Source organism: Bombina bombina, chromosome 1, assembly GCF_027579735.1.
Source record: "Bombina bombina isolate aBomBom1 chromosome 1, aBomBom1.pri, whole genome shotgun sequence".
NCBI classification, from domain to species: Eukaryota; Metazoa; Chordata; class Amphibia; order Anura; family Bombinatoridae; genus Bombina; species Bombina bombina.
In genome coordinates, this window is record NC_069499.1 from 237042548 (window position 1) to 237068204 (window position 25657).

General features: G+C 42.6%; 1 protein-coding gene across 3 annotated transcripts in view; it reads left to right on the top strand.

The window, feature by feature from the left end:
* Positions 1–25657, top strand: part of RMDN3 (regulator of microtubule dynamics 3) — a 258569-nt gene that overhangs the window by 100389 nt on the left and 132523 nt on the right. For all 3 annotated transcript variants that reach the window (XM_053697885.1, XM_053697884.1, XM_053697887.1), the window contains exon 7: positions 3602–3662. In XM_053697885.1, coding sequence (XP_053553860.1) covers positions 3602–3662 — 61 coding nt within the window. The remainder of the gene's footprint in view (positions 1–3601; positions 3663–25657) is intronic.

A 25657-nucleotide genomic window follows, 5' to 3' on the forward strand; every position in this document is an offset into this window, starting at 1 on the left:
GGGTCCCTTCTGGCGGTGCTAAGACCAAGGGGCATTGCTGTAGTACCTTACTTGGACGACATTCTGATTCGAGCGTCGTCCCTTCCTCAAGTAAAGGCTCACACGGACATTGTCCTGGCCTTTCTCAGATCTCACGGATGGAAAGTGAACGTGGAAAAGAGTTCTCTATCTCCGTCAACGAGGGTTCCCTTCTTGGGAACTATAATAGACTCCTTAGAAATGAGGATTTTTCTGACAGAAGCCAGAAAAACAAAACTTCTAGACTCTTGTCGGATACTTCATTCCGTTCCTCTTCCTTCCATAGCGCAGTGCATGGAAGTGATAGGTTTGATGGTAGCGGCAATGGACATAGTTCCTTTTGTGCGCATTCATCTAAGACCATTACAACTGTTCCTGCTCAGTCAGTGGAATGGGGACTATTCAGACTTGTCTCCGAAGATACAAGTAAATCAGAGGACCAGAGACTCATTCCGTTGGTGGCTGTCCCTGGACAACCTGTCACAAGGGATGACCTTCCGCAGACCAGAGTGGGTCATTGTCACGACCGACGCCAGTCTGATGGGCTGGGGCGCGGTCTGGGGATCCCTGAAAGCTCAGGGTCTTTGGTCTCGGGTAGAATCTCTTCTACCGATAAATATTCTGGAACTGAGAGCGATATTCAATGCTCTCAAAGCTTGGCCTCAGCTAGCGAGGGCCAAGTTCATACATCAACCATCAGGGGGGAACAAGGAGTTCCCTAGCGATGGAAGAAGTGACCAAAATCATTCTATGGGCGGAGTCTCACTCCTGCCACCTGTCTGCTATCCACATCCCAGGAGTGGAAAATTGGGAAGCGGATTTTCTGAGTCGTCAGACATTGCATCCGGGGGAGTGGGAACTCCATCCGGAAATCTTTGCCCAAGTCACTCAACCGTGGGGCATTCCAGACATGGATCTGATGGCCTCTCGTCAGAACTTCAGAGTTCCTTACTACGGGTACAGATCCAGGGATCCCAAGGCGGCTCTAGTGGATGCACTAGTAGCACCTTGGACCTTCAAACTAGCTTATGTGTTCCCGCCGTTTCCTTTCATCCCCAGGCTGGTAGCCAGGATCAATCAGGAGAGGGCGTCGGTGATTTTGATAGCTCCTGCGTGGCCACGCAGGACTTGGTATGCAGATCTGGTGAATATGTCATCGGCTCCACCATGGAAGCTACCTTTGAGACGAGACCTTCTTGTTCTAGGTCCGTTCGACCCACTCCAGCTGACTGCTTGGAGATTGAACGCTTGATCTTATCAAAGCGAGGGTTCTCAGATTCTGTTATTAATACTCTTGTTCAGGCCTGAAAGCCTGTAACCAGAAAATTACCACATAATTTGGTATATCTGTTGGTGTGAATCTGCAGGATTCCCTTGGGACAAGGTTAAGATTCCTAAGAGTCTATCCTTCCTTCGAGAAGGATTGGAAAAAGGATTATCTGCAAGTTCCTTGATGGGACAGATTTCTGCCTTGTCTGTGTTACTTCACAAAAAGCTGGCAGCTGTGCCAGATGTTCTAGCCTTTGTTCAGGCTCTGGTTAGAATCAAGCCTGTTTACAAAATTTTGACTCCTCCTTGGAGTCTCAACCTAGTTCTTTCAGTTCTTCAGGGGGTTCCGTTTGAACCCTTACATTCCGTTGATATTAAGTTATTATCTTGGAAAGTTTTGTTTTTGGTTGCAATTTCTTCTGCTAGAAGAGTTTCAGAATTATCTGCTCTGCAGTGTTCTTCTCCTTATCTGGTGTTCCATGCAGATAAGGTGGTTTTGCGTACTAAACCTGGTTTTCTTCCAAAAGTTGTTTCTAACAAAGACATTAACCAGGAGATAGTTGTGCCTTCTTTGTGTCCTAATCCAGTTTCAAAGAAGGAACGTTTGTTGCACAACTTGGATGTAGTTCGTGCTCTCAAATTTTACTTAGCAGCTACTAAGGTTTTCAGACAAACTTTGTCTTTGTTTGTTGTTTATTCTGGTAAACGGAGAGGTCAAAAAGCAACTTCTACCTCTCTCTCCTTCTGGATTAAAAGCATTATCCGATTGGCTTATGAGACTGCCGGACGGCAGCCTCCTGAAAGAATCACAGCTCACTCCACTAGGGCTGTGGCTTCCACATGGGCCTTCAAGAACGAGGCTTCTGTTGATCAGATATGTAAGGCAGCGACTTGGTCTTCACTGCACACTTTTTCTAAATTTTACAAATTTGATACTTTTGCTTCTTCTGAGGCTATTTTTGGGAGAAAGGTTTTGCAAGCCGTGGTGCCTTCCATTTAGGTGACCTGATTTGCTCCCTCCCTTCATCCGTGTCCTAAAGCTTTGGTATTGGTTCCCACAAGTAAGGATGACGCCGTGGACCGGACACACCTATGTTGGAGAAAACAGAATTTATGTTTACCTGATAAATTACTTTCTCCAACGGTGTGTCCGGTCCACGGCCCGCCCTGGTTTTTTTAATCAGGTCTGATAATTTATTTTCTTTAACTACAGTCACCACGGTAACATATGGTTTCTCCTATGCAAATATTCCTCCTTAACGTCGGTCGAATGACTGGGGTAGGCGGAGCCTAGGAGGGATCATGTGACCAGCTTTGCTGGGCTCTTTGCCATTTCCTGTTGGGGAAGAGAATATCCCACAAGTAAGGATGACGCCGTGGACCGGACACACCGTTGGAGAAAGTAATTTATCAAGTAAACATAAATTCTGTTTTTTTTTTATCATACACTGCTGGCAAACCCTAGGACCACAGCTTCTTTTTTTTTTTGGGGGGGGGCATTATAGTCAATTACCAGATATACCGTCATTGCCAGAAAGCAGCGAGACCCCTGGCACCACTGCCGCAGCAGGTTCTTATGCTTTGACTTTCTTAAACTTTTTATAATATTTTTTATAACTCATTTTATAATATTTAAAGTGATATTAAACTCAATTTTAGTGCAACTCTAAACTGAATCTATTATTTTTAAAGATATTTTAATATATCTGTGTGAGAGCTAACCAAAACTGAGGATACCTTTATTCGTTTGCACAACAAATTCTGAATATTTGCATATATCTGTTTTATACATTTTATGGAGAATTGAGCATTTGGTACACTAAACAGCAAGCCTTAGGGCTAGATTTATTAATTTGCTGATGGACAAGGTTCACGTGTGAATCTGAAAGCATTTCATCACAAATTGTGGCACGCATTTGTTCCCCATATTTAGCATTGCACAAGCCAACTGCTTCATTAATATCTGTTGCAGACTGCAACCAATAGGAGCATTTGCCTTGTGACAAATAAACCCCTTGCCATTACATAACTATTTTCTAATTTTTTTTATTACTTTTCTTAGTTTTACTTTGTCAGTGAGTGTTGCTTTGCTTCAAATTGTTAATAGTTATTGTGAGCATTGAAAGCCAAGATATCTGTTTGGCAATTTTAATCTGTATCGTCTAAATATATGGCGCGCTTCATAAATGAGTTTTTTTTAAATGCCTAAAATTTTAACATGAACCTTATTTACGATTCAGTACCTGGATAAAATAAAGAGAAATTGCCTGGTACACCACTTATGTCTGAGACTACTGTTTTGCTTTATCTTTAGGACGAGAAGAGGCAGAAGCAGCACTTGAAAAAGGAGATGAAACTGCTGAATGCCACAAATGGTTAGTATATTTCGTTATATATTTAGGAGAAAAGGTTTGAGTGCAACAATTTGCTATCCGCTTTTACGTCACATTAAATATAATGCTGCAGACATGGCTAGCTAGGTGTAACCCACGTAAGCAAGTTTGTTTCTTTTGTGATGAGGTCGGTTTATCGCAGTCTGGTTCAGATAAGTCTTCACTCTTCTAGCCCCTTCTAGTCCTTAACAACAATATTGTAATGGCATTATACTGACATGTTAAAAGGACATAAAGCAGAAAAAAAATCTCTTTACACTATTGCTTACCAATAGCTATGTGTTTAACCCAAACATAGGGGTTAATAACAATGAGCAGCAATACACCACCGGCAGTAAGGTACATATGCTACCCTTTGTTGACTTAGCAGCTGTTATATCCTGAATAGTATTGCATTGCCGTTCTAGGAATGTTTTTAACTGTGTTTAACCCCATTCGTATAGGTAGTCAGTAGAGCAATAAGGTAATACTCAAATGCGTTAGGTCATTTTTTCTTTTTTTTTTCTTTTTTATTCTTTTTATTGGATAGAAGAAGCACATGCAAGTATACAGATAACAGAGACTTATGTTCTCCACATCAACAGTAGGAGAAATGATATAAATACATGAGAAATATTTTTGTTACATCAGGCAGTTAGACAGTCTCTAAGGAAGTTCAATGTAGGATATGCTCGTTCATAAACAGTAAGAGGACTAATGTCACATATGTTAAATCATGTGTCTCCTATCATTTTCAAATTTTGTATCCTGTTATATACATTTATCAAACACTTATATTAACAATAACTAAAACAATATTGGAAAAACATATTTCTCCAACATAGGTGTGTCCGGTCCACGGCGTCATCCTTACTTGTGGGATATTCTCTTCCCCAACAGGAAATGGCAAAGAGCCCAGCAAAGCTGGTCACATGATCCCTCCTAGGCTCCGCCTACCCCAGTCATTCTCTTTGCCGTTGTACAGGCAACATCTCCACGGAGATGGCTTAGAGTTTTTTAGTGTTTAACTGTAGTTTTTATTATTCAATCAAGAGTTTGTTATTTTAAAATAGTGCTGGTATGTACTATTTACTCAGAAACAGAAAAGAGATGAAGATTTCTGTTTGTATGAGGAAAATGATTTTAGCAACCGTTACTAAAATCCATGGCTGTTCCACACAGGACTGTTGAGAGGAATTAACTTCAGTTGGGGGAACAGTGAGCAGTCTCTTGCTGCTTGAGGTATGACACATTCTAACAAGACGATGTAATGCTGGAAGCTGTCATTTTCCCTATGGGATCCGGTAAGCCATGTTTATTAAGATTGTAAATAAGGGCTTCACAAGGGCTTATTAAGACTGTAGACTTTTTCTGGGCTAAATCGATTCATTATTAACACATATTTAGCCTTGAGGAATCATTTCATCTGGGTATTTTGATAAGTTTATATCGGCAGGCACTTTTTTAGACACCTTTCTCTTTAGGGGCTTTCACAAATCATAGGCAGAGCCTCATTTTCGCGCCGGTGTTGCGCACTTGTTTTTGAGAGGCATGACATGCAGTCGCATGTGTGAGGAGCTCTGATACATAGAAAAGACTTTCTGAAGGCGTCATTTGGTATCGTATTCCCCTTTGGGCTTGGTTGGGTCTCAGCAAAGCAGACACCAGGGACTGTAAAGGGGTTAAAGTTAAAAACGGCTCCGGTTCCGTTATTTTAAGGGTTAAAGCTTCCAAATTTGGGGTGCAATACTTTTAAGGCTTTAAGACACTGTGGTGAAATTTTGGTGAATTTTGAGCAATTCCTTCATATTTTTTCGCAATTGCAGTAATAAAGTGTGTTCAGTTTAAAATTTAAAGTGACAGTAACGGTTTTATTTTAAAACGTTTTTTGTACTTTGTTATCAAGTTTATGCCTGTTTAACATGTCTGAACTACCAGATAGACTGTGTTCTGAATGTGGGGAAGCCAGAGTTCCTTCTCATTTAAATAAATGTGATTTATGTGACAATGACAATGATGCCCAAGATGATTCCTCAAGTGAGGGGAGTAAGCATGGTACTGCATCATTCCCTCCTTCGTCTACACGAGTCTTGCCCACTCAGGAGGCCCCTAGTACATCTAGCGCGCCAATACTCCTTACTATGCAACAATTAACGGCTGTAATGGATAATTCTGTCAAAAACATTTTAGCCAAAATGCACACTTATCAACGTAAGCGCGACTGCTCTGTTTTAGATACTGAAGAGCATGACGACGCTGATAATAATGGTTCTGAAGGGCCCCTAAACCAGTCTGATGGGGCCAGGGAGGTTTTGTCTGAGGGAGAAATTACTGATTCAGGGAACATTTCTCAACAAGCTGAACCTGATGTGATTACGTTTAAATTTAAGTTGGAACATCTCCGCATTCTGCTTAAGGAGGTATTATCCACTCTGGATGATTGTGACAAGTTGGTCATCCCAGAGAAACTATGTAAAATGGACAAGTTCCTAGAGGTCCCGGGGCTCCCAGAAGCTTTTCCTATACCCAAGCGGGTGGCGGACATTGTAAATAAAGAATGGGAAAGGCCCGGTATTCCTTTCGTCCCTCCCCCCATATTTAAAAAATTGTTTCCTATGGTCGACCCCAGAAAGGACTTATGGCAGACAGTCCCCAAGGTCGAGGGAGCGGTTTCCACTTTAAACAAACGCACCACTATACCCATAGAAGATAGTTGTGCTTTCAAAGATCCTATGGATAAAAAATTAGAAGGTTTACTTAAAAAGATGTTTGTTCAGCAGGGTTACCTTCTACAACCAATTTCATGCATTGTCCCTGTCACTACAGCCGCGTGTTTCTGGTTCGATGAGCTGGTAAAGGCGGTCGATAGTGATTCTCCTCCTTATGAGGAGATTATGGACAGAATCAATGCTCTCAAATTGGCTAATTTTTTCACCCTAGACGCCACTTTGCAATTGGCTAGGTTAGCGGCTAAGAATTCTGGGTTTGCTATTGTGGCGCGCAGAGCGCTTTGGTTGAAATCTTGGTCAGCTGATGCGTCTTCCAAGAACAAGCTACTTAACATTCCTTTCAAGGGGAAAACGCTGTTTGGCCCTGACTTGAAAGAGATTATCTCTGATATCACTGGGGGTAAGGGCCATGCCCTTCCTCAGGATCGGCCTTTCAAGGCCAAAAATAAACCTAATTTTCGTCCCTTTCGTAGAAACGGACCAGCCCAAAGTGCTACGTCCTCTAAGCAAGAGGGTAATACTTCTCAAGCCAAGCCAGCTTGGAGACCAATGCAAGGCTGGAACAAGGGAAAGCAGGCCAAGAAACCTGCCACTGCTACCAAGACAGCATGAAATGTTGGCCCCCGATCCGGGACCGGATCTGGTGGGGGGCAGACTCTCTCTCTTCGCTCGGGCTTTGGCAAGAGATGTTCTGGATCCTTGGGCGCTAGAAATAGTCTCCCAAGGTTATCTTCTGGAATTCAAGGGGCTTCCCCCAAGGGGGAGGTTCCACAGGTCTCAGTTGTCTTCAGACCACATAAAAAGACAGGCATTCTTACGTTGTGTAGAAGACCTGTTAAAAATGGGAGTGATTCATCCTGTTCCATTAGGAGAACAAGGGATGGGGTTCTACTCCAATCTGTTCATAGTTCCCAAAAAAGAGGGAACGTTCAGACCAATCTTAGATCTCAAGATCTTAAACAAGTTTCTCAAGGTTCCATCGTTCAAAATGGAAACCATTCGAACAATTCTTCCTTCCATCCAGGAAGGTCAATTCATGACCACGGTGGATTTAAAGGATGCGTATCTACATATTCCTATCCACAAGGAACATCATCGGTTCCTAAGGTTCGCATTCCTGGACAAGCATTACCAGTTCGTGGCGCTTCCTTTCGGATTAGCCACTGCTCCAAGGATTTTCACAAAGGTACTAGGGTCCCTTCTAGCTGTGCTAAGACCAAGGGGCATTGCTGTAGTACCTTACTTGGACGACATTCTGATTCAAGCGTCGTCCCTTCCTCAAACAAAGGCTCACACGGACATTGTCCTGGCCTTTCTCAGATCTCACGGATGGGAAGTGAACGTGGAAAAGAGTTCTCTATCTCCGTCAACAAGGGTTCCCTTCTTGGGGACAATAATAGACTCCTTAGAAATGAGGATTTTTCTGACAGAGGCCAGAAAAACAAAACTTCTAGACTCTTGTCGGATACTTCATTCCGTTCCTCTTCCTTCCATAGCGCAGTGCATGGAAGTGATAGGTTTGATGGTAGCGGCAATGGACATAGTTCCTTTTGCGCGCATTCATCTAAGACCATTACAACTGTGCATGCTCAGTCAGTGGAATGGGGACTATACAAACTTGTCTCCGAGGATACAAGTAAATCAGAGGACCAGAGACTCACTCCGTTGGTGGCTGTCCCTGGACAACCTGTCACAAGGGATGACCTTCCGCAGACCAGAGTGGGTCATTGTCACGACCGACGCCAGTCTGATGGGCTGGGGCGCGGTCTGGGGATCCCTGAAAGCTCAGGGTCTTTGGTCTCGGGAAGAATCTCTTCTACCGATAAATATTCTGGAACTGAGAGCGATATTCAATGCTCTCAAGGCTTGGCCTCAGCTAGCGAGGGCCAAGTTCATACGGTTTCAATCAGACAACATGACAACTGTTGCGTACATCAACCATCAGGGGGGAACAAGGAGTTCCCTGGCGATGGAAGAAGTGACCAAAATCATTCTATGGGCGGAGTCTCACTCCTGCCACCTGTCTGCTATCCACATCCCAGGAGTGGAAAATTGGGAAGCGGATTTTCTGAGTCGTCAGACATTGCATCCGGGGGAGTGGGAACTCCATCCGGAAATCTTTGCCCAAGTCACTCAACTGTGGGGCATTCCAGACATGGATCTGATGGCCTCTCGTCAGAACTTCAAAGTTCCTTGCTACGGGTCCAGATCCAGGGATCCCAAGGCGGCTCTAGTGGATGCACTAGTAGCACCTTGGACCTTCAAACTAGCTTATGTATTCCCGCCGTTTCCTCTCATCCCCAGGCTGGTAGCCAGGATCAATCAGGAAAGGGCGTCGGTGATCTTGATAGCTCCTGCGTGGCCACGCAGGACTTGGTATGCAGATCTGGTGAATATGTCATCGGCTCCACCATGGAAGCTACCTTTGAGACGAGACCTTCTTGTTCAAGGTCCGTTCGAATATCCGAATCTGGTCTCACTCCAGCTGACTGCTTGGAGATTGAACGCTTGATCTTATCGAAGCGAGGGTTCTCAGATTCTGTTATCGATACTCTTGTTCAGGCCAGAAAGCCTGTAACTAGAAAGATTTACCACAAAATTTGGAAAAAATATATCTGTTGGTGTGAATCTAAAGGATTCCCTTGGGACAAGGTTAAGATTCCTAAGATTCTATCCTTCCTTCAAGAAGGATTGGAAAAAGGATTATCTGCAAGTTCCCTGAAGGGACAGATTTCTGCCTTGTCTGTGTTACTTCACAAAAAGCTGGCAGCTGTGCCAGATGTTCAAGCCTTTGTTCAGGCTCTGGTTAGAATCAAGCCTGTTTACAAACCTTTGACTCCTCCTTGGAGTCTCAACTTAGTTCTTTCAGTTCTTCAGGGGGTTCCGTTTGAACCCTTACATTCCGTTGATATTAAGTTATTATCTTGGAAAGTTTTGTTTTTGGTTGCAATTTCTTCTGCTAGAAGAGTTTCAGAATTATCTGCTCTGCAGTGTTCTCCTCCTTATCTGGTGTTCCATGCAGATAAGGTGGTTTTACGTACTAAACCTGGTTTTCTTCCAAAGGTTGTTTCTAACAAAAACATTAACCAGGAGATTATCGTACCTTCTCTGTGTCCGAAACCAGTTTCGAAGAAGGAACGTTTGTTGCACAATTTGGATGTTGTTCGCGCTCTAAAATTCTATTTAGATGCTACAAAGGATTTTAGACAAACATCTTCCTTGTTTGTTGTTTATTCCGGTAAAAGGAGAGGTCAAAAAGCAACTTCTACCTCTCTCTCTTTTTGGATTAAAAGCATCATCAGATTGGCTTACGAGACTGCCGGACGGCAGCCTCCCGAAAGAATCACAGCTCATTCCACTAGGGCTGTGGCTTCCACATGGGCCTTCAAGAACGAGGCTTCTGTTGATCAGATATGTAGGGCAGCGACTTGGTCTTCACTGCACACTTTTACCAAATTTTACAAGTTTGATACTTTTGCTTCTTCTGAGGCTATTTTTGGGAGAAAGGTTTTGCAAGCCGTGGTGCCTTCCATCTAGGTGACCTGATTTGCTCCCTCCCATCATCCGTGTCCTAAAGCTTTGGTATTGGTTCCCACAAGTAAGGATGACGCCGTGGACCGGACACACCTATGTTGGAGAAAACAGAATTTATGTTTACCTGATAAATTACTTTCTCCAACGGTGTGTCCGGTCCACGGCCCGCCCTGGTTTTTTAATCAGGTCTCATAATTTATTTTCTTTAACTACAGTCACCACGGTTTCATATGGTTTCTCCTATGCAAATATTCCTCCTTAACGTCGGTCGAATGACTGGGGTAGGCGGAGCCTAGGAGGGATCATGTGACCAGCTTTGCTGGGCTCTTTGCCATTTCATGTTGGGGAAGAGAATATCCCACAAGTAAGGATGACGCCGTGGACCGGACACACCGTTGGAGAAAGTAATTTATCAGGTAAACATAAATTCTGTTTTCTGGTTAGTTTCACATCATGTCACTGACCCATCTCTCACACCGAGAAACCTATGAAGAAGGTTAAAGTATATTGCTCCACTCGCCTCAATAAACACCTCATGGTGGAAGAAGGGGTGCAGCACCTGTTTTTGTTGATTAAGAGGGAGGCTCAGTATATAACTTTGCCATTTGCGTAGAAAGTGTCTTAGCCTCTGTTTGCTGTTGCATCTTGTGCTTGAACTGGGTTGATGTGGGTGTGGTTTTGGAGGTTGACTGTGCTAAAATACATTGTCGGGCAAGTAGGGTGCTAAGGGTAAGCATGGAATGTAGTGATTTATGCTACCCTTCCCACAAGAATAGGAAAATTGATTTGGAGTCAAAAAGGAGATCAGTATGAAATCTTTTTTCTCTTGTTAAGTGTATCCAGTCCACGGATCATCCATTACTTATGGGATATTCTCCTTCCCAACAGGAAGTTGCAAGAGTTCACCCACAGCAGAGCTGCTATATAGCTCCTCCCCTAACTGCCATATCCAGCCATTCTCTTGCAACTCTCAACATAGATGGAGGTCGTAAGAGGAGTGTGATGTTTTATACTTTCGTTTATTTCTTCAATCAAAAGTTTGTTATTTTTAAATGGTACCGGAGTGTACTGTTTATCTCATTCAGTATTTAGAAGAAGAATCTGCCTGCGTTTTCTATGATCTTAGCAGAAGTAACTAAAATCCATTGCTGTTCTCCCATATTCTGAGGAGTGAGGTAACTTCAGAGAGGGAATGGCGTGCAGGTTTTCCTGCAATAAGGTATGTGCAGTTATTTTTTCTAGGGATGGAATTTGCTAGAAAATACTGCTGATACCGGAGTAATGTAAGTAAAGCCTTAAATGCAGTGATAGCGACTGGTATCAGGCTTATTAATAGAGATACATACTCTTATAAAAGTGTAATTTTAAAACGTTTGCTGGCATGTTTAATCGTTTTTTATATATGTTTGGTGATAAAACTTATTGGGGCCTAGTTTTTTCCACATGGCTGGCTTAAATTTTGCTTAGAAACAGTTTCCTCAGGCTTTCCACTGTTGTAATATGAGTGGGAGGGGCCTATTTTAGCGCTTTTTTTTCGCAGTTAAAAATTACAAAATGAATCATCCAGCTTCCGTCAGCAGTCCCATGAATACTACAGGACATCTCTAAAGGGCTAAAAAGGCTTCCAAAATCGTTTATAGGGAAGGTAATCGACAGCACAGCTGTGGCAGTTTTGTTGTGTCTGTTAAAAAATGTCTGTCATTTTTTTGATCCGTTTTTTGCATTAAGGGGTTAATCATCCATTTGCAAGTGGGTGCAATGCTCTGTTAACTTATTACATATACTGTAAAAATTTCGTTTGATTTACTGCCTTTTTTTCACTGTTTTTCAAATTTTTTCAAATTTTTTATATTTGCTTGTTAACTTGATTTAAAGTGTTTTCCAAGCTTACTAGTCTCATTTCTAGTCTGTACTAACATGTCTGACATAGAGGAAGCTAGCTCCTTGTTCATTATGTTTAAAAGCCATGGTGGAACCCCATCTTAGAATGTGTACCAGATGTACTGATTTCATGTTAAGCATTAAAGAGCATTTTTTGTCTTTAAAAACATTATCACCAGAGGATTCTGTCGAGGGGGAAGTTATGCCGACTAACTCTCCCCACGTGTCAGACCCTTTGACTCCCGCTTGAGGGACTCACGCTTAAATGGCGCCAAGTACATCAAGGGCGCACATAGCGTTTATTTTACCAGAGGATTCTGTCAAGGGGGAAGTTATGCCGACTAACTCTCCCCACGTGTCAGACTCTTCGACTCCCGCTTCAGGGACTCGCGCTCAAATGGTTCCAAGTACATCAAGGGCGCTCATAGCGTTTATTTTACAAGACATGGCGAAAGTTATGAATAATACTCTGGCAGCGGTATTAGTCAGACTACCTGAAATTAAAGGAAAGCAAGATAGCTCTGGGGGTAGATACAGAGCATACAGATGCGTCAAGAACCATGTCTGATACTGCCTCACAATATGCAGAAGCTGAGGGGAGCTTCAGTCTGTGGGTGATATTTTTGACTCAGGGAAGATGATTTAACCTGATTCCGATATTTCTACATTTAAAATGTATGCTTGAGATCCTCCACTTGTTGCTCAGGGAGGTTTTAGCAGCTCTGAATGACTGTGTTACAATCACAGTGCCAGAGAAATTGTGTAGACTGAATAAATACTATGCAGTGCCGGTGTGTACTGATGTTTTTCCAATACCTAAAGAGGTTTACAGAAATTATTAATAAGGAATGGGATAGACCAGGTGTGCCGTTCTCTTCCCCTCCTATTTTTAGAAAAATGTTTCTAACAGATGCCGCCACACGGGACTTATGGCAGACAGTCCCTAAGGTGGAGAGAAGAGTTTCTACTCTAGCTAAGCGTACCACTATCCCTGTCAAGGACAGTTGTGCTTTTTTAGATCCAATGGATAAAAAATTAGAGGGTTACCTTAGGAAAATGTTTATTCAACAAGGTTTTATCCTGCAGCCCTTGCATGCATTGCTCCTGTCACTGCTGCTGCGGCGTTCTGGTTGGAGTCTCTGGATGAGGCTTTAAAGACTCCATTGGATGAATATACTTGTCAAGCTTAGAGCACTTAAGCTAGCCAATTCCTTTGTTTCTGATGCCTTTGTTCATTTGACTAAACTAACGGCTAAGAATTCTGTTTTTACTATACTGGCGCTCAGAGCGCTATGGCTTATATCATGGTCAGCTGTCGTGACTTTAATAAATAAGCTACCTAACTTCCCTTCAAGGGGCAGACCCTATTAGGGCCTGGTTTGAAGGAGATCATTGCTAATATCACTGGAGGAAAAGGTCATGCCCTTCCTCAGGACAGGTCCAAAGCAAGGGCCAAAAAAGTCTAATTTTCGTGCCTTTCGAAACTTCAAGACAGGTGTGGCATCAACTTCCTCTAAGGCAAATCAAGAGGGTACTTTTTCTCAGTCCATGACGGTCTGGAGACAACCGGACCTGGAACAAAGATAAGCAGGCCAAGGAGCCTGCTGCTGCCTCTTAGACAGCATGAAGGAACGGTCCCCTATCCGGTAACGGATCCTGTAGGGGGCAGACTTTCATTTTTCGCCCAGGCATGGGCAAGAGATGCCCAGGAATCCTGGGCATTGGAAATTATATCCCAGAGATATCTTCTGGATTTCAAAGCTTCCCCTCCGAAAAAGGGGAGATTTTACCTTTCACAATTATCTGCACACCAGATAAAGAAAGAGGCATTCTTACATTGTGTACGAGACCCATCCAGTTCCAAGACAGGAACAGGGACAGAGTTTTTCTCAAATCTGTTTGTGGTTCCCAAGGAGAGGGAACCTTCAGACCTATTTTGGATTTAAAGATCTTAAACAAATTCCTTAGAATTCCATCATTTAAGATGGAAACTATTCGTACCATCTTAACTATGATCCAGGAGAGTCAATAGAGGACTACAATGGATTTGAAGGATACTTATCCTCACATAACGATGCATAAGGATCACCATCGTTTTTCAGGTTTGCCTTTCTAGACAGGCATTACCAGTTTGTTAATGTGAAAATAAAGGTATTTTCTTTTACCTAATTGGTGCTGTGGATTCCATTTGTCTATGTTGCTGTAAGGGTTGCAGTAACCCTTTCTCCACGGGCATCATACAGAACTAAAACCTGCTTTAAGGAACCAACAGGTGCTGTACTCATTTACTACTTTTATTACCAGTTTGTTGCTCTTTCCTTTGGGTTAACTACAGCCCCAAGAATCTTTATGGAGGTTCTGGGGTCGCTTTGGCGGTCCTTAGGCCACGGGGCATAGAAGTGGCCCCTTATTTAGGCGTCGAACATCCAAATTGCCAAGTCTCATACGGATGTAGTACTGGCATTTCTGAGATCGCAGGGGTGGAAAGTGAACAAGGAAAGAGTTCTCTATTCCCAATCTCAAGGGTTTCCTTTCTTAGGGACTCTGATAGATTCTGCAGAAATGAAAATTTACCTGACGGAGTCCAGGTTGTCAAAGTTTCTAACTTACTGCCGTGTTCTTCATTCCATCCGCGCCCTTCGGTGGCTCGGTACATGAATGTAATCGGCCTAATGGTAGCGGCAAGGGACATAGTACCGTTTGCACGCCTACATTTCAGACCGCTGCAACTATGCATGCTCAGTCAATGGAACGGGGATTACACAGATTTGTTCCCTTCTTAAATCTGGACCAAGAGGCCAGAGATTCTCTTCTCTGGTGGCTATCTTGGGTCCATCTGTCCAAGGGTATGACCTTCCGCAGGTCAGATGGGACAGTTGTTACAACAGATGCCAACCTTTTAGGTTGGGATACAGTCTGGGACTCCCTGAAGACTCAGGGATAGTGGACTCAGGAGGAGACCCTCCTTCTAATAAATATTCAGGAACTGGGAGCGATATTCCATGCTCTTCAGGCTTGGCCTCAGTTAGCAACTCTGAGGTTCATCAGATTCAGTCGGACAATATCACGACTGTGGCTTACATCAACCATCAAGGGGGAACAGAAGTTCCCTAGCGATGTTAGAAGTCTTAAAATAATTCACTGGACAGAGACTCTCTCTTGTCTATCAACTCTCCATATCCCAGGTGTTGAGAACTGGGTAGTGGATTTTCTAAGTCGTCAGACTTTTCTCCCGGGGAAGTGGGAATTCCCTCCGGAGGTCTTTGCACAAGATCAAGCAGGAGAGTGCTTTGGTGTTTTTAACAGCGCCTGCGTGGCCACGCAGGACCTGGTATGCAGATCTGGTGGACATGTCATTCTTTCCATCATGGTCTCTGCTTCTGAGACAGGACCCTCTACCTCAGGGTCCTTTCAACCATCTAAATTAAACTTCTCTGAGATGGACTGCCTGGAGACTGAACGCTTGATGTTATCAAAGCATGGCTTCTCCGAGTCAGTCATTGATTCCTTAATACAGGCATGAAAGCCTGTCACTAGGAAAATTTAACATAGATATAGCATAAATATCTTATTGATATGAATCCAAGGGTTACTCATGGAGTAAAGTCAGGATTTCCAGGATACTATCTTTTCTCCAAGATGATTTTGAGAAAAGGGTTGTCAGCTAGTTCCTTAAAAGGACAGATTCCTACTCTGTCTATTCTTTTGCACAAGCGTCTGGCAGATACTCCAGACGTTCAGGCATTTTGTCAGGCTTTGGTTAGAACCAAGCCTGTGTCTAAACCTGTTGCTCCGCCATGGAGCTTAAACCTGATTATTAAGGTTCTTCAAGGAATTCCGTTTGAACCTTCTTCATTCTATAGATATCAAACTTTTTATCTTGGAAAGTTCCTTTTTGGTAGATATTTCCTCGGCTTGTAGAGTCTCCGAGTTATCTGCTTTACAATGTGATTCTCCTTATCTGGTCCTCCGTACGGATAAGGTAGTCCTGCGTATCAAAACTGGGTTTTTTACCTAAAGTGGTATCCAACAAGAATATCACTCAAGAGAGTGTTGTTCCATTCTTGTATCCTAATCCTTCTTCAAAGATGGAACGTCTATTACATAATTTGGACGTGGTTCGTGCTTTAAAATTTTACTTACAAGCTACTTCAGATTTTCATCAAACATTTACTTTGTTTGTTGTCTACTCTGGACAGAGGAGAGGTCAAAAGATTTCAGCAACCTCTCTTTTTGGTTAAAAGCATAATTCGTTTAGCTTATGAGACTGCTGGACAGCAGCCTCCTGAAGGGATTACAGCTCATTCTACTAGAGCTGTGGCTTTCACTTGGGCCTTTTTAAAATGAGGCTTCTGTTGAACAGATTTACAAGACGGCGTCTTGGTCTGCGCTTCATACTTTGCTTCTTCGGAGGCAATTTTTGGGAGAAAGGATTTTTTTCAGGCAGTGGTACCTTCCGTTTAAGTACCTGCCTTGTCCCTCCCTTCATCCGTGTACTTTAGCTTTGGTATTGATATCCCATAAGTAATGGATGATCCGTGGACTGGATACACTTAACAAGAGAAAACATAATTTATGCTTACCTGATAAATTTATTTCTCTTGTAGTGTATCCAGTCCACGGCCCGCCCTGTCATTTTAAGGCAGGTAATTTTTTCATTTCAACTACAGTCACCACTGCACCCTATGGTTTTTCCTTTCTCTGCATGTTTTCGGTTGAATGACTGGATATGGCAGTTAGGGGAGGAGCTATATAGCAGCTCTGCTGTGGGTGAACTCTTGCAACTTCCTGTTGGGAAGGAGAATATCCCATAAGTAATGGATGATCCGTGGACTTGATACACTACAAGAGAAATAAATTTATCAGGTAAGCATAAATTATGTTTTTTTTAACCCAGTATTGTAAGCGTCTCCAGAACTGATTTGCATAAGGACATTCAAAGAAGTAATGCTTAAGTGTAGGCTCTGGTAACAAACACTTAATACATTGGTTTAGCAGGTCTTTGTTCCAATGAAATCTACGTGCGGGTGTGATGTAGTCCCTGTTTAACATCCTAACCTGCATTTCCCTAATATGTACTGCTAAGCTCGCTGTCTTTGGTCTGTCCAGGCTGGTAAGTATGTCTTCTCTTTGTAATTTAGTCAGCATATATCCCATGACGTCCTTTGAAGCATGTGCGAGCAAAAGGCGGTATATAGGTGAAATGGAAAAATTGCCCAGTTTAAATGCAACATGGATATGAGCCCAAGGAGAGGATTGCCAGAAGTCTTCATGATGTGAGATTAGTGTGTTAGTATAGTGTCGGGCCTGTAGGTATGCATAAAAGTGTGAATTTGGTAGATGGTACTGGTTCTTAAGATTCTGATAGGTCCTGACTGTGTGCTACAAGGGATCTAAAAGGTTACCCACGGATTTGATCCCCTGGAGTTTCCAAACATGGAATGGGGCTGTTTCATTCCCCGCTGGGAAGTCCACATTTCCCACAAGTGGAATATACTTAGAGGTGGGGGATCTGTTTCCCAAGTATTTAAATGCTAGTTTCCATGCTTTCAAGGCATCTCTATACATAAAGTTATTCTTAATGTCAACGGGTATATTCGTAAAGGGCATATATGGTAGGTAAGCTAAAGAATGTGGAGCGATGATTGCTGCCTCCAAGGATGGTTCCTGGTAGTGTGTGGTTTCCAGCTGCCAATCCATTACTAGCCTGAGTAGTGCCGCCCAGTTGTAGAGGTTAAGATTGGGGAGCACAAGACCCCCATTAAGAAATGGTTGCTGTAAGGTCGTAGCCGCTATGCGTGTTTTCCTATCTCCCCAAATGAAGGTTTGAATTGCTTTGTTTAGATTGGTCATGTCTACCTTAGTAAGCAAAAAGGGCAACATTAAGAGCGAGTAGAGGAGCTTAGGCAAGATTGTCATTTTAAACAGGTTTATCCTACCTGTAAGACCCAAGGGTAGCTTGGCCCATGCCTTTAGTTGGAGCTGCATCTGTGCACATTGTTTGGCGATATTAAGATCATATAATTTTTGTGGGTTTCTGTGTAGGGTGATACCTAGATATGCGAGTGTATGAGGTTGTATGGTAAAGGGGAATTTAACTTTCTCTATGCTGTGATCAGTAAGCCACAATATCTCAGATTTGGTCATGTTTATTTTGTACCCCGAGAAGTCTCCAAAGGTTTGTAAAGTATTGATAAGTCTAGGGACATAGCGAGATGGGTTACTCACAAAGAGCAGCATGTTATCCGTGTATAGTGCCATATGGGGAGTAGTATTCCCAATAGTAATACCCGGGAAGATTTGTTTCAGTTTCAGGGCAAGTGGCTCTAAGGCCAAGTCGAATAGTAGGGGGGAAAGTGGACATCCCTGACGTGTACCTCTTTCAAGAGTAAAGTTTGGGGAATTGAGGCCATTGACCAGGATACTCGCAGTGGGGGAGGAGTAGAGCTTGCGGATAAAATCAAGGAAGTGGCCTTGAAAATGAAAGTGTTGAAGAGTATTGAAAAGATGAGGCCACTCAACTCTATCAAAGGCCTTCTCTGCGTCCAAGGACAGCAGGAAGGCCTCCTGTGCCCCATATTTGAGTTTGCTAGGGTGTCTGGTCCAGAAGTGATTGAGGGCATGAAGAACCCTTCTCAAATTAACCACGGAAGATCTGCCCTGTACAAAGCCCGATTGATCTGGATGCACTAATAACGGGAAGGATTTCCTTTAGTTGATTGGCCAGAAGTTTTGATATGGGCCGTTGTAAAAGATCTCGATGGTTGCCCCTCTCGGGTGAACATATCATTAAACAGGTTGAGTAAGGTTGGTGAGACCTGAGATAATAGTAGTCGATAAAACTCTGTAGGGAGTCCATTGGGGCCCGCTACTTTCCCTAAGGATAAGGACTTAATAGTATATTGGATTTCATTCAGGGTGATTGGGGCGTTCAGTGTGTCTAACTGGTCCTGAGTAAGATGTGGAATTGTGAGTGGCTGCCAAAATATGTCAGAGGAATCTGGGATCCTTGGTTGTTGTTTTTTTTGTAAAGGTTAGAGAAGTAATCTGCCAAAGAGTTGGCTATCTCTAGGGGAGTCCAGAAAACCTTCCCCTTATGTTTCAAGGCGGCAATGTCTTTTTTGGCTGATCTTGCTTTTACAAGTGCGGCTAAGAGACGCCCCGACTTGCCACCGAATCGGTAAAATCGGCCTGCTGATTTGATGAGGCCAGTGGCAGGTCCGTTTTAGCAGCTATATAAGTGTCATATGCTGGGCGAGATTTTAAGGTGCAATATGCCAGATACGTTTGTCGCAGGCTGGCCTGCAGGGCATTATATCGAAATTGGATTTTACATTTCAAATTGGCCATATATGAGATATGTCCCGTCAGGAGCGCTTTAGCAGTCTCCCAAAATAATTGTGGATTAGAGGAGTGTGTGGAATTGTTGGTATAAAAGTAATTCCAGGCATGGACCAGGTATTTTTGGAAGGATTCAGAGGTGAGAAGGTAGGAGGGGAAACGTAGTGTGTTTCTATTGGGTTTATTAGGGAAGACACCCATTGTGAGCTCTATGGGTGCATGATCAGAGATTACAATGTTGTGAATTTTATCAGACTGAACTTGGGAGACTAGGGAGTCCGAAATAAGGAAGAATTAGACTTGGAGAGACATGTAAAGTCCCTGTCATCAGGGTGTCGTCTATGCCAAATATTGCACACAGCCAGGGTATCAGAGAGTAGGTTAAACACTTTAAGTTCAAATCTTCCCTTATAGCGAAGAATACGTTTGTTAGTCAGGTCCTCTGTAGGCCATGTTCTATCCAGTGTTGGGTGTGGGGTTAAGTTAAAATCTCCCCCCAGGATTAGTTTGGTGCCTATGAAAGGAGATAAAGCCTGAACCAGTGATTTCCAGAAGAGCAGAGAGTTAGTGTTGGGTGCATAGATGTTACAAAAGGTGTAGTTAATATTATTCACAGATGCTTGAAGGATGAGGAACCTGCCGTCAGGGTCCATTATTGTACTCAGAATTTCCACTTGCAGCCTACGACCGAACAAGACAGGTATTCCCCTACTACTACTTTGATATGATAGGTAAGCTACATGACCCACCCAGTAGCTACGCAGTTTCTCATGCTCCTTATCTGTGAGGTGAGTCTCTTGGAGGAAAGCAATGTCTGCATTAAGCCTGCGGAGGTGTGTTAAAATAGATTTCCTCTTAACCGGGGAGTTGATGCCCCCCACGTTCCAAGTAATTAATTTAAGAGCCATTATGTACAGTATAGGGATTCAGGTGTGTCAAGGGCTGAGTGAATATGTTGGGATAGGGTAGAGTGGGGTATAAGAAAGGGAACCTCTGTGGCTTCCCTTTATATATGAGGTAAAATATCTGCAAAAAACCTATTAGGATGTCCCCCATAGGGTGGAGGGTAGTAGAAAAATATAGGAATGGAGAACCCGGTGGAGAGATGTGCCAGTCAGATGCCCTATCAAATGAGCCCATGGCATGAACATGCTTAGATACTCAGGCAGTTTCAATAACAACAAAAACATAATGAATATAAATATCATAAATAACATTTTAAACATTTATATTAGATTGACAGAAATGTGTGAAGCACGTGAATCTTGTACAATATGTGACACACAACAGCATCAAGAATATCTGTTGGGATAAATATAACACAACATTCCGTACATACAGTAAGATATAACCAATTAGTGTGAGTAAGTGCAAGTGTCTTGACCACCTAAAGACCAGCTGTAGGTCCAACTTGGGATAGTAGAGCCTATCAAATATTCATGTGTCAATATCAAATTGCAGTGAGATGCTACTGGGCACCCTTTTAAGTAACAATAGCATTTTAGACCTTGTTACTAGAACGACATAGCTATGTGTGAAACGTGTGAGGCCTACGTAGTCTGGGGCTTATGTCAATAATGGGGGCATCCACTGGGATAAAGATAATATCTCAATCCATACATATAGTGATTTCAAGCCAAGTGTGAATGTATGCAAATATCCCGCCATTGGAGCCCTTGGTAGGATAATATAATAAGCTACAGTGCCCTCGAGTTTTTTTATGCTAGTGCCATAAGTAGATGAGAGGCATCCAGTAAACACTAATAACAGTAACAATAACATTCTAAACATTTCAAACATTAAAACGGGAAGATCTGGATTACATAACATGTTACCCATGCCAGTATAGTATTATGTCCACCCCGTAACCTCATAGAGCCTACTGTGTAAACCAGTTCCTATCCCTTCATGGGTCAGCGGTATAAAAGATGTGCTTAATGTTGATGGATAAAAACTGCCCATAACAAGAATGAAGGTGTAAGACGGCAGGGGTGGGCTATGTGTGGCGTGTGTGTAACACAGCTAGATACATATAACGCTGGAGGCAGCAGCACATGAATCAAGCATAAAAAACTCAACAAAATTAAACAAGTATATATGTGTGTATACATTACATATCTTCATCTGAGATGAGGCACAATATATGTGCCAGGATACAGTCAATTAAAGCTGTGAAAGTAGACTCTCAGGGTGCATCAGCGCACTTTTCTGTGGCCCAGTATGATTCCAAGGCCTGAGGGGAATGAAAAAGCTTGGGGCCAGAGGGAGTCATAAGCCGCAATTTTGCAGGGTATAGTAAGGCCCCTTGTCTACCCCGGTCGTGGAGTTTAGAACAGTGCGGGGCAAAATCCCTTCTTTGCTTGGTAATCTTAGCGGAGTAGTCCTTGAACATTAGCAGCCTGTGATTCTCAAAAAGGACCTCTTTCTGCAATCTGTATGCCCTGAGGAGGGCCACCTTCTCCTGAAAGTGGAGACATTTAAAGATCACTTGTCATGGTTTATTCCGCTGGTCTGCAGGATTATCAGGACCCACTCGATGAGCTCTCTCTACGTCGATAGGGAGATGTTCAGCTTGTATGCCTAATAATTTGGGGAATGTAGATGCGACAAATTCCATCAAAACTTTGCCTTTAATTGATTCAGGTACCCCCACAATACGGAGGTTTTTTTACGGCGGCTTCTGTTCTCAAGGTCTTCGACCCTGTCCGGTAGATATTGGTTTTGTTTTAGGATTTTTTTTGAGTGAGACATCCATGTTAGCTTGTCTATCTTCTGTATCAGAGATGCGTGTTTCTGCCGCAGTTAAGCGAGCGGAGAACTGTCGCACCTCACTGGTTAGATTATCCATTCCTGCTTGGAGTGAGTCAATCTTTGGTAAAAAAAAAAAAAAGATTTTAAGTCCTGCATCAAGGCAGAGTGGTCCCCTGAGTGTGATTGTGATAGCGATTGATCAGCCCCAGGTGGGCTATTTGTATGTATTTTCTCCACATGGTGGTTTTTCTTATCAGCTGTTTTTGATCTGCCACTCATATCTTCTGGTATGCAGGGTGAAATCTTGGAGAAGTACTTGTCGACTTTCATGAGAGTATTATTATGAGAAAAGGGGCTAGTATACAGAATGTAAATAAAATGTTCACTAGTTTTGAACTGCGCCACTCCCTCAAGTTGATAATCAGAAGTATACTCTTGTCAGGGATAAATAAACCATGAGTATTGGCATCGGGTAACAAAGCACAGAAACCTTTGTAGTAGTTGTGTGGGTCCCCTTGTCAAAAACAGTCTCAGGGAGTCTGCAAAGTAGACTAAACTTTAATTTTCAGCTGGAACTACTTTTAACCAAGCATCCGAATCTGTATGGCTGTCTGTAAAGCCCCAAAGCTGCGTGCAGTCCAGGCCCAAAAAGCTCTTTACTATGTGCGTGGCAATCTTATGTCTGCTCTCATTTCAATAGTTATGCAGTTCCCTTGGCCCAGTATGACCCTAACTACCACGAGGTGCAGTACATGTAGTGTTGTTGGTGCTGATTATACTCATGGCACCATGCAGTGTCTTGCGGTTTCTTTCCTGCAGGTATATATGACCCCCGCTGTGGTTCTCACTTGCACGCTGCCAGTAAGTGCTTGATGTTCCGGAGAGATGCACCGCTGTACTTACGCCTTCACTTTCTCCCCTCAGGCAAGATGGCGTTGGCGCTTTCGCGCTTCTTGCGTAGTAACTGTCCGGGTGCTGGGGCACTGGTGTTATCCCCACACGCTGTTATGGCCGACACCAACCGATCCCCAGTTGTCAGGGGCTCTATAGCTGTATAAGGCTGATGCGTGGGAACAGTAATTGCGGCTCTAAATAAACTTTTAGCCGCTTCTGTGTCGGAGCTCTCAGTCCCTGCTGCTGCTCAGTAACTCCGCCCCCCCCCCCCCCGGAAGTCACCAGGTCATTTTCTTTTTGCAGCTTTATGTCCCTTTAACACGATTAGTCACATTAGTGGGAAAACCTTGCTGTATCTTGGGCCCCTTTGCATATGGGTGACAAGTAACATCTATGAAAATATCAGTGATAATTATTGTTATAGTGTCATTATCTCTTTAACCTGTTAAATACTAGTGGAAATTGCTGCATTACAAGTAATTGGCTGGTGACTTCTATATAACATACAATTAGTCAGACCAGTGAACTCTAAAGGGGCACATGGTCTACGTCTTAGCATTAAAGGGATATGAAACCCAAAGTTACTTCAGGATTCAGATAGAGCTTTCGATTTTAAACAATTTTCTAATTTACTTCTATTATCAATTTTTCTTTGTTCTCTTGGTATGTTTTGTTAAAAAGCAGGGACATGTGCTTTGGAGCCGTCCCATTTCTGGAGCACTATATGGCAGCAGTTTTGAAAGAATATTATCCAATTGCAAAAGCACTAGAGAGCAGTACTATTGCCATATAGTGCTCCAGATGCCTACCTAGGTATATCTTCAACAACATCATGGGAACAAAGCAAATTTGATAATAGAAGTTAATTGGAAAATGTTTGGGTTTTATATCTCTTTAAAAGAAATCATAACAATCTGGTAGTTATCGTTTTATGGGAGGACAGTTAGTAACACTCAGCCAGATTACGAGTTTTGCGTTATGGCTGCTTGCTAATTACTTGTACGTTATTTTCACCGCTCACCTTTCAAAGCGCTGCTATTACAAGTTTACACAAAGCAGGCTTGTGCGGGCGATATGGTTGCGTTGAGCTCCATACCTCACCCAAATACAAGCGCTGCTTTGACATGCTCGTGCACGATTTCCCCCGTAGACATCAATGGGGAGAGCCGGCAAAAAAAAGCCCAACACCTGCGATCGTAGAAACAAAAGCTCCGTAACGCAGCCCCATTGATGTCTATGGGGAAGAAAAAGTTATCTTTAAACCTAACACACTAACATGAACCCCACGTCTAAACACCCATAATCTGCCGCCCCTGGCATCGCTGCCACCTACATTAAACTATTAACCCCTAATCTGCTGCCCCTAACATATATGGCACTCATTAGTTATTAACCCCTAAACAGCAGCCCTCCCGCATCGCAAAAACTATTTAAAGATTATTAACCCCTAATCTGCCATCTGCCCACACCTCCGCTATAATAAAACTATTAACCCCTAAACCTAACTCTAAAGTAACCCTAACCCCCCCAACTTAAATATAATTAAAATAAATCTAAATAAAACTTTTATAATAAAACAATTATTACCTAAATAATTCCTATTTAAAACTAAATACTTGCCTGTTATTTTTATTTTACAGGTAAGTTTGTATTTATTTTAACTAGGTAGACTAGTTAGTAAATAATTATTAACTATTTACTAACTACCTAGTTAAAATAAATACAAACATTTATCTAAATTAAAAAAAAAAATAAACACTAAATTACACAAAATAAAAAACGAAATTATCAAACATAAAAAATAATTACACCTAATCTAATAGCCCTATCAAAATAAAAAAGCCCCCCCCCCCCCAAAAAAAAAAACAGCCTACACTAAACTGCCAATGGCCCTTAAAAGGGCCTTTTGCGGGGCATTGCCCCAAAGAAATCAGCTTTTACCTGGAAAGAAAAATACAAACAACAAATACAATCAGCCAATAGGATTGAGCTTTCATCCTATTGGCTGATCCAATAGGATTGAGCTTGCATCCTATTGGCTGATCCAATAGGATTGAGCTTGCATCCTATTGGCTGATCCAATAGGATTGAGCTTGCATCCTATTGGCTGATCCAATAGGATTGAGCTTGCATCCTATTGGCGGATAAAATTCTATCAGCCAATCGGAATGTAAGGGACGCCATCTTGGATAACAAACCTTAAAGGGAAACTTCATTCTTCGTTGACCATCGGAAGAAGTGGATGCTCCGTGCCGGATGCCTTGAAGATGGACCCGCGCCGGCTTGGATGAGGACTTCTGCCGGCTTGGATGAGGACTTCTGCCGGCTTGGATGAGGATGGATGTCCGGTCTTCGAAAACTGTGGATCGTCGGGGGTTAGTGTTAGGGTTTATTGGGTGGGTGGGTGGGTTTACTGCTTTGGGCAGTAAAAGGGCTAAATTCCCATCCAAATGCACTTTTCAGGGCTATGGTTAGCTTAGGTTTATTTAGACAGGGTTTTTATTTGGGGGGTTTGGTTGTGTGGGTGGTGGGTTTTACTGTTGGGGGGTTGTTTGTATATTTTTTTTACAGGTAAAAGAGCTGATTTCTTTAGGGCAATACCCCACAAAAGGCCCTTTTAAGGGCCATTGACAGTTTAGTGTAGGCTAGGTTTTTATTTTTATTTTGGGGGGGCTTTTTTATTTTAATAGGGCTATTAGATTAGGTGTAATTCTTTTTTATTTTTGATCATTTCGTTTTTTATTTTGTGTAATTTAGTGTTTATTTTTTTTTGTAATTTAGATAAATGTATTAATGTAATTTATTTTATTTTATTGTAATGTTAGTTTTTAGTGTAAGGCAGGTTAGGTTTTATTTTAGATTTATTTT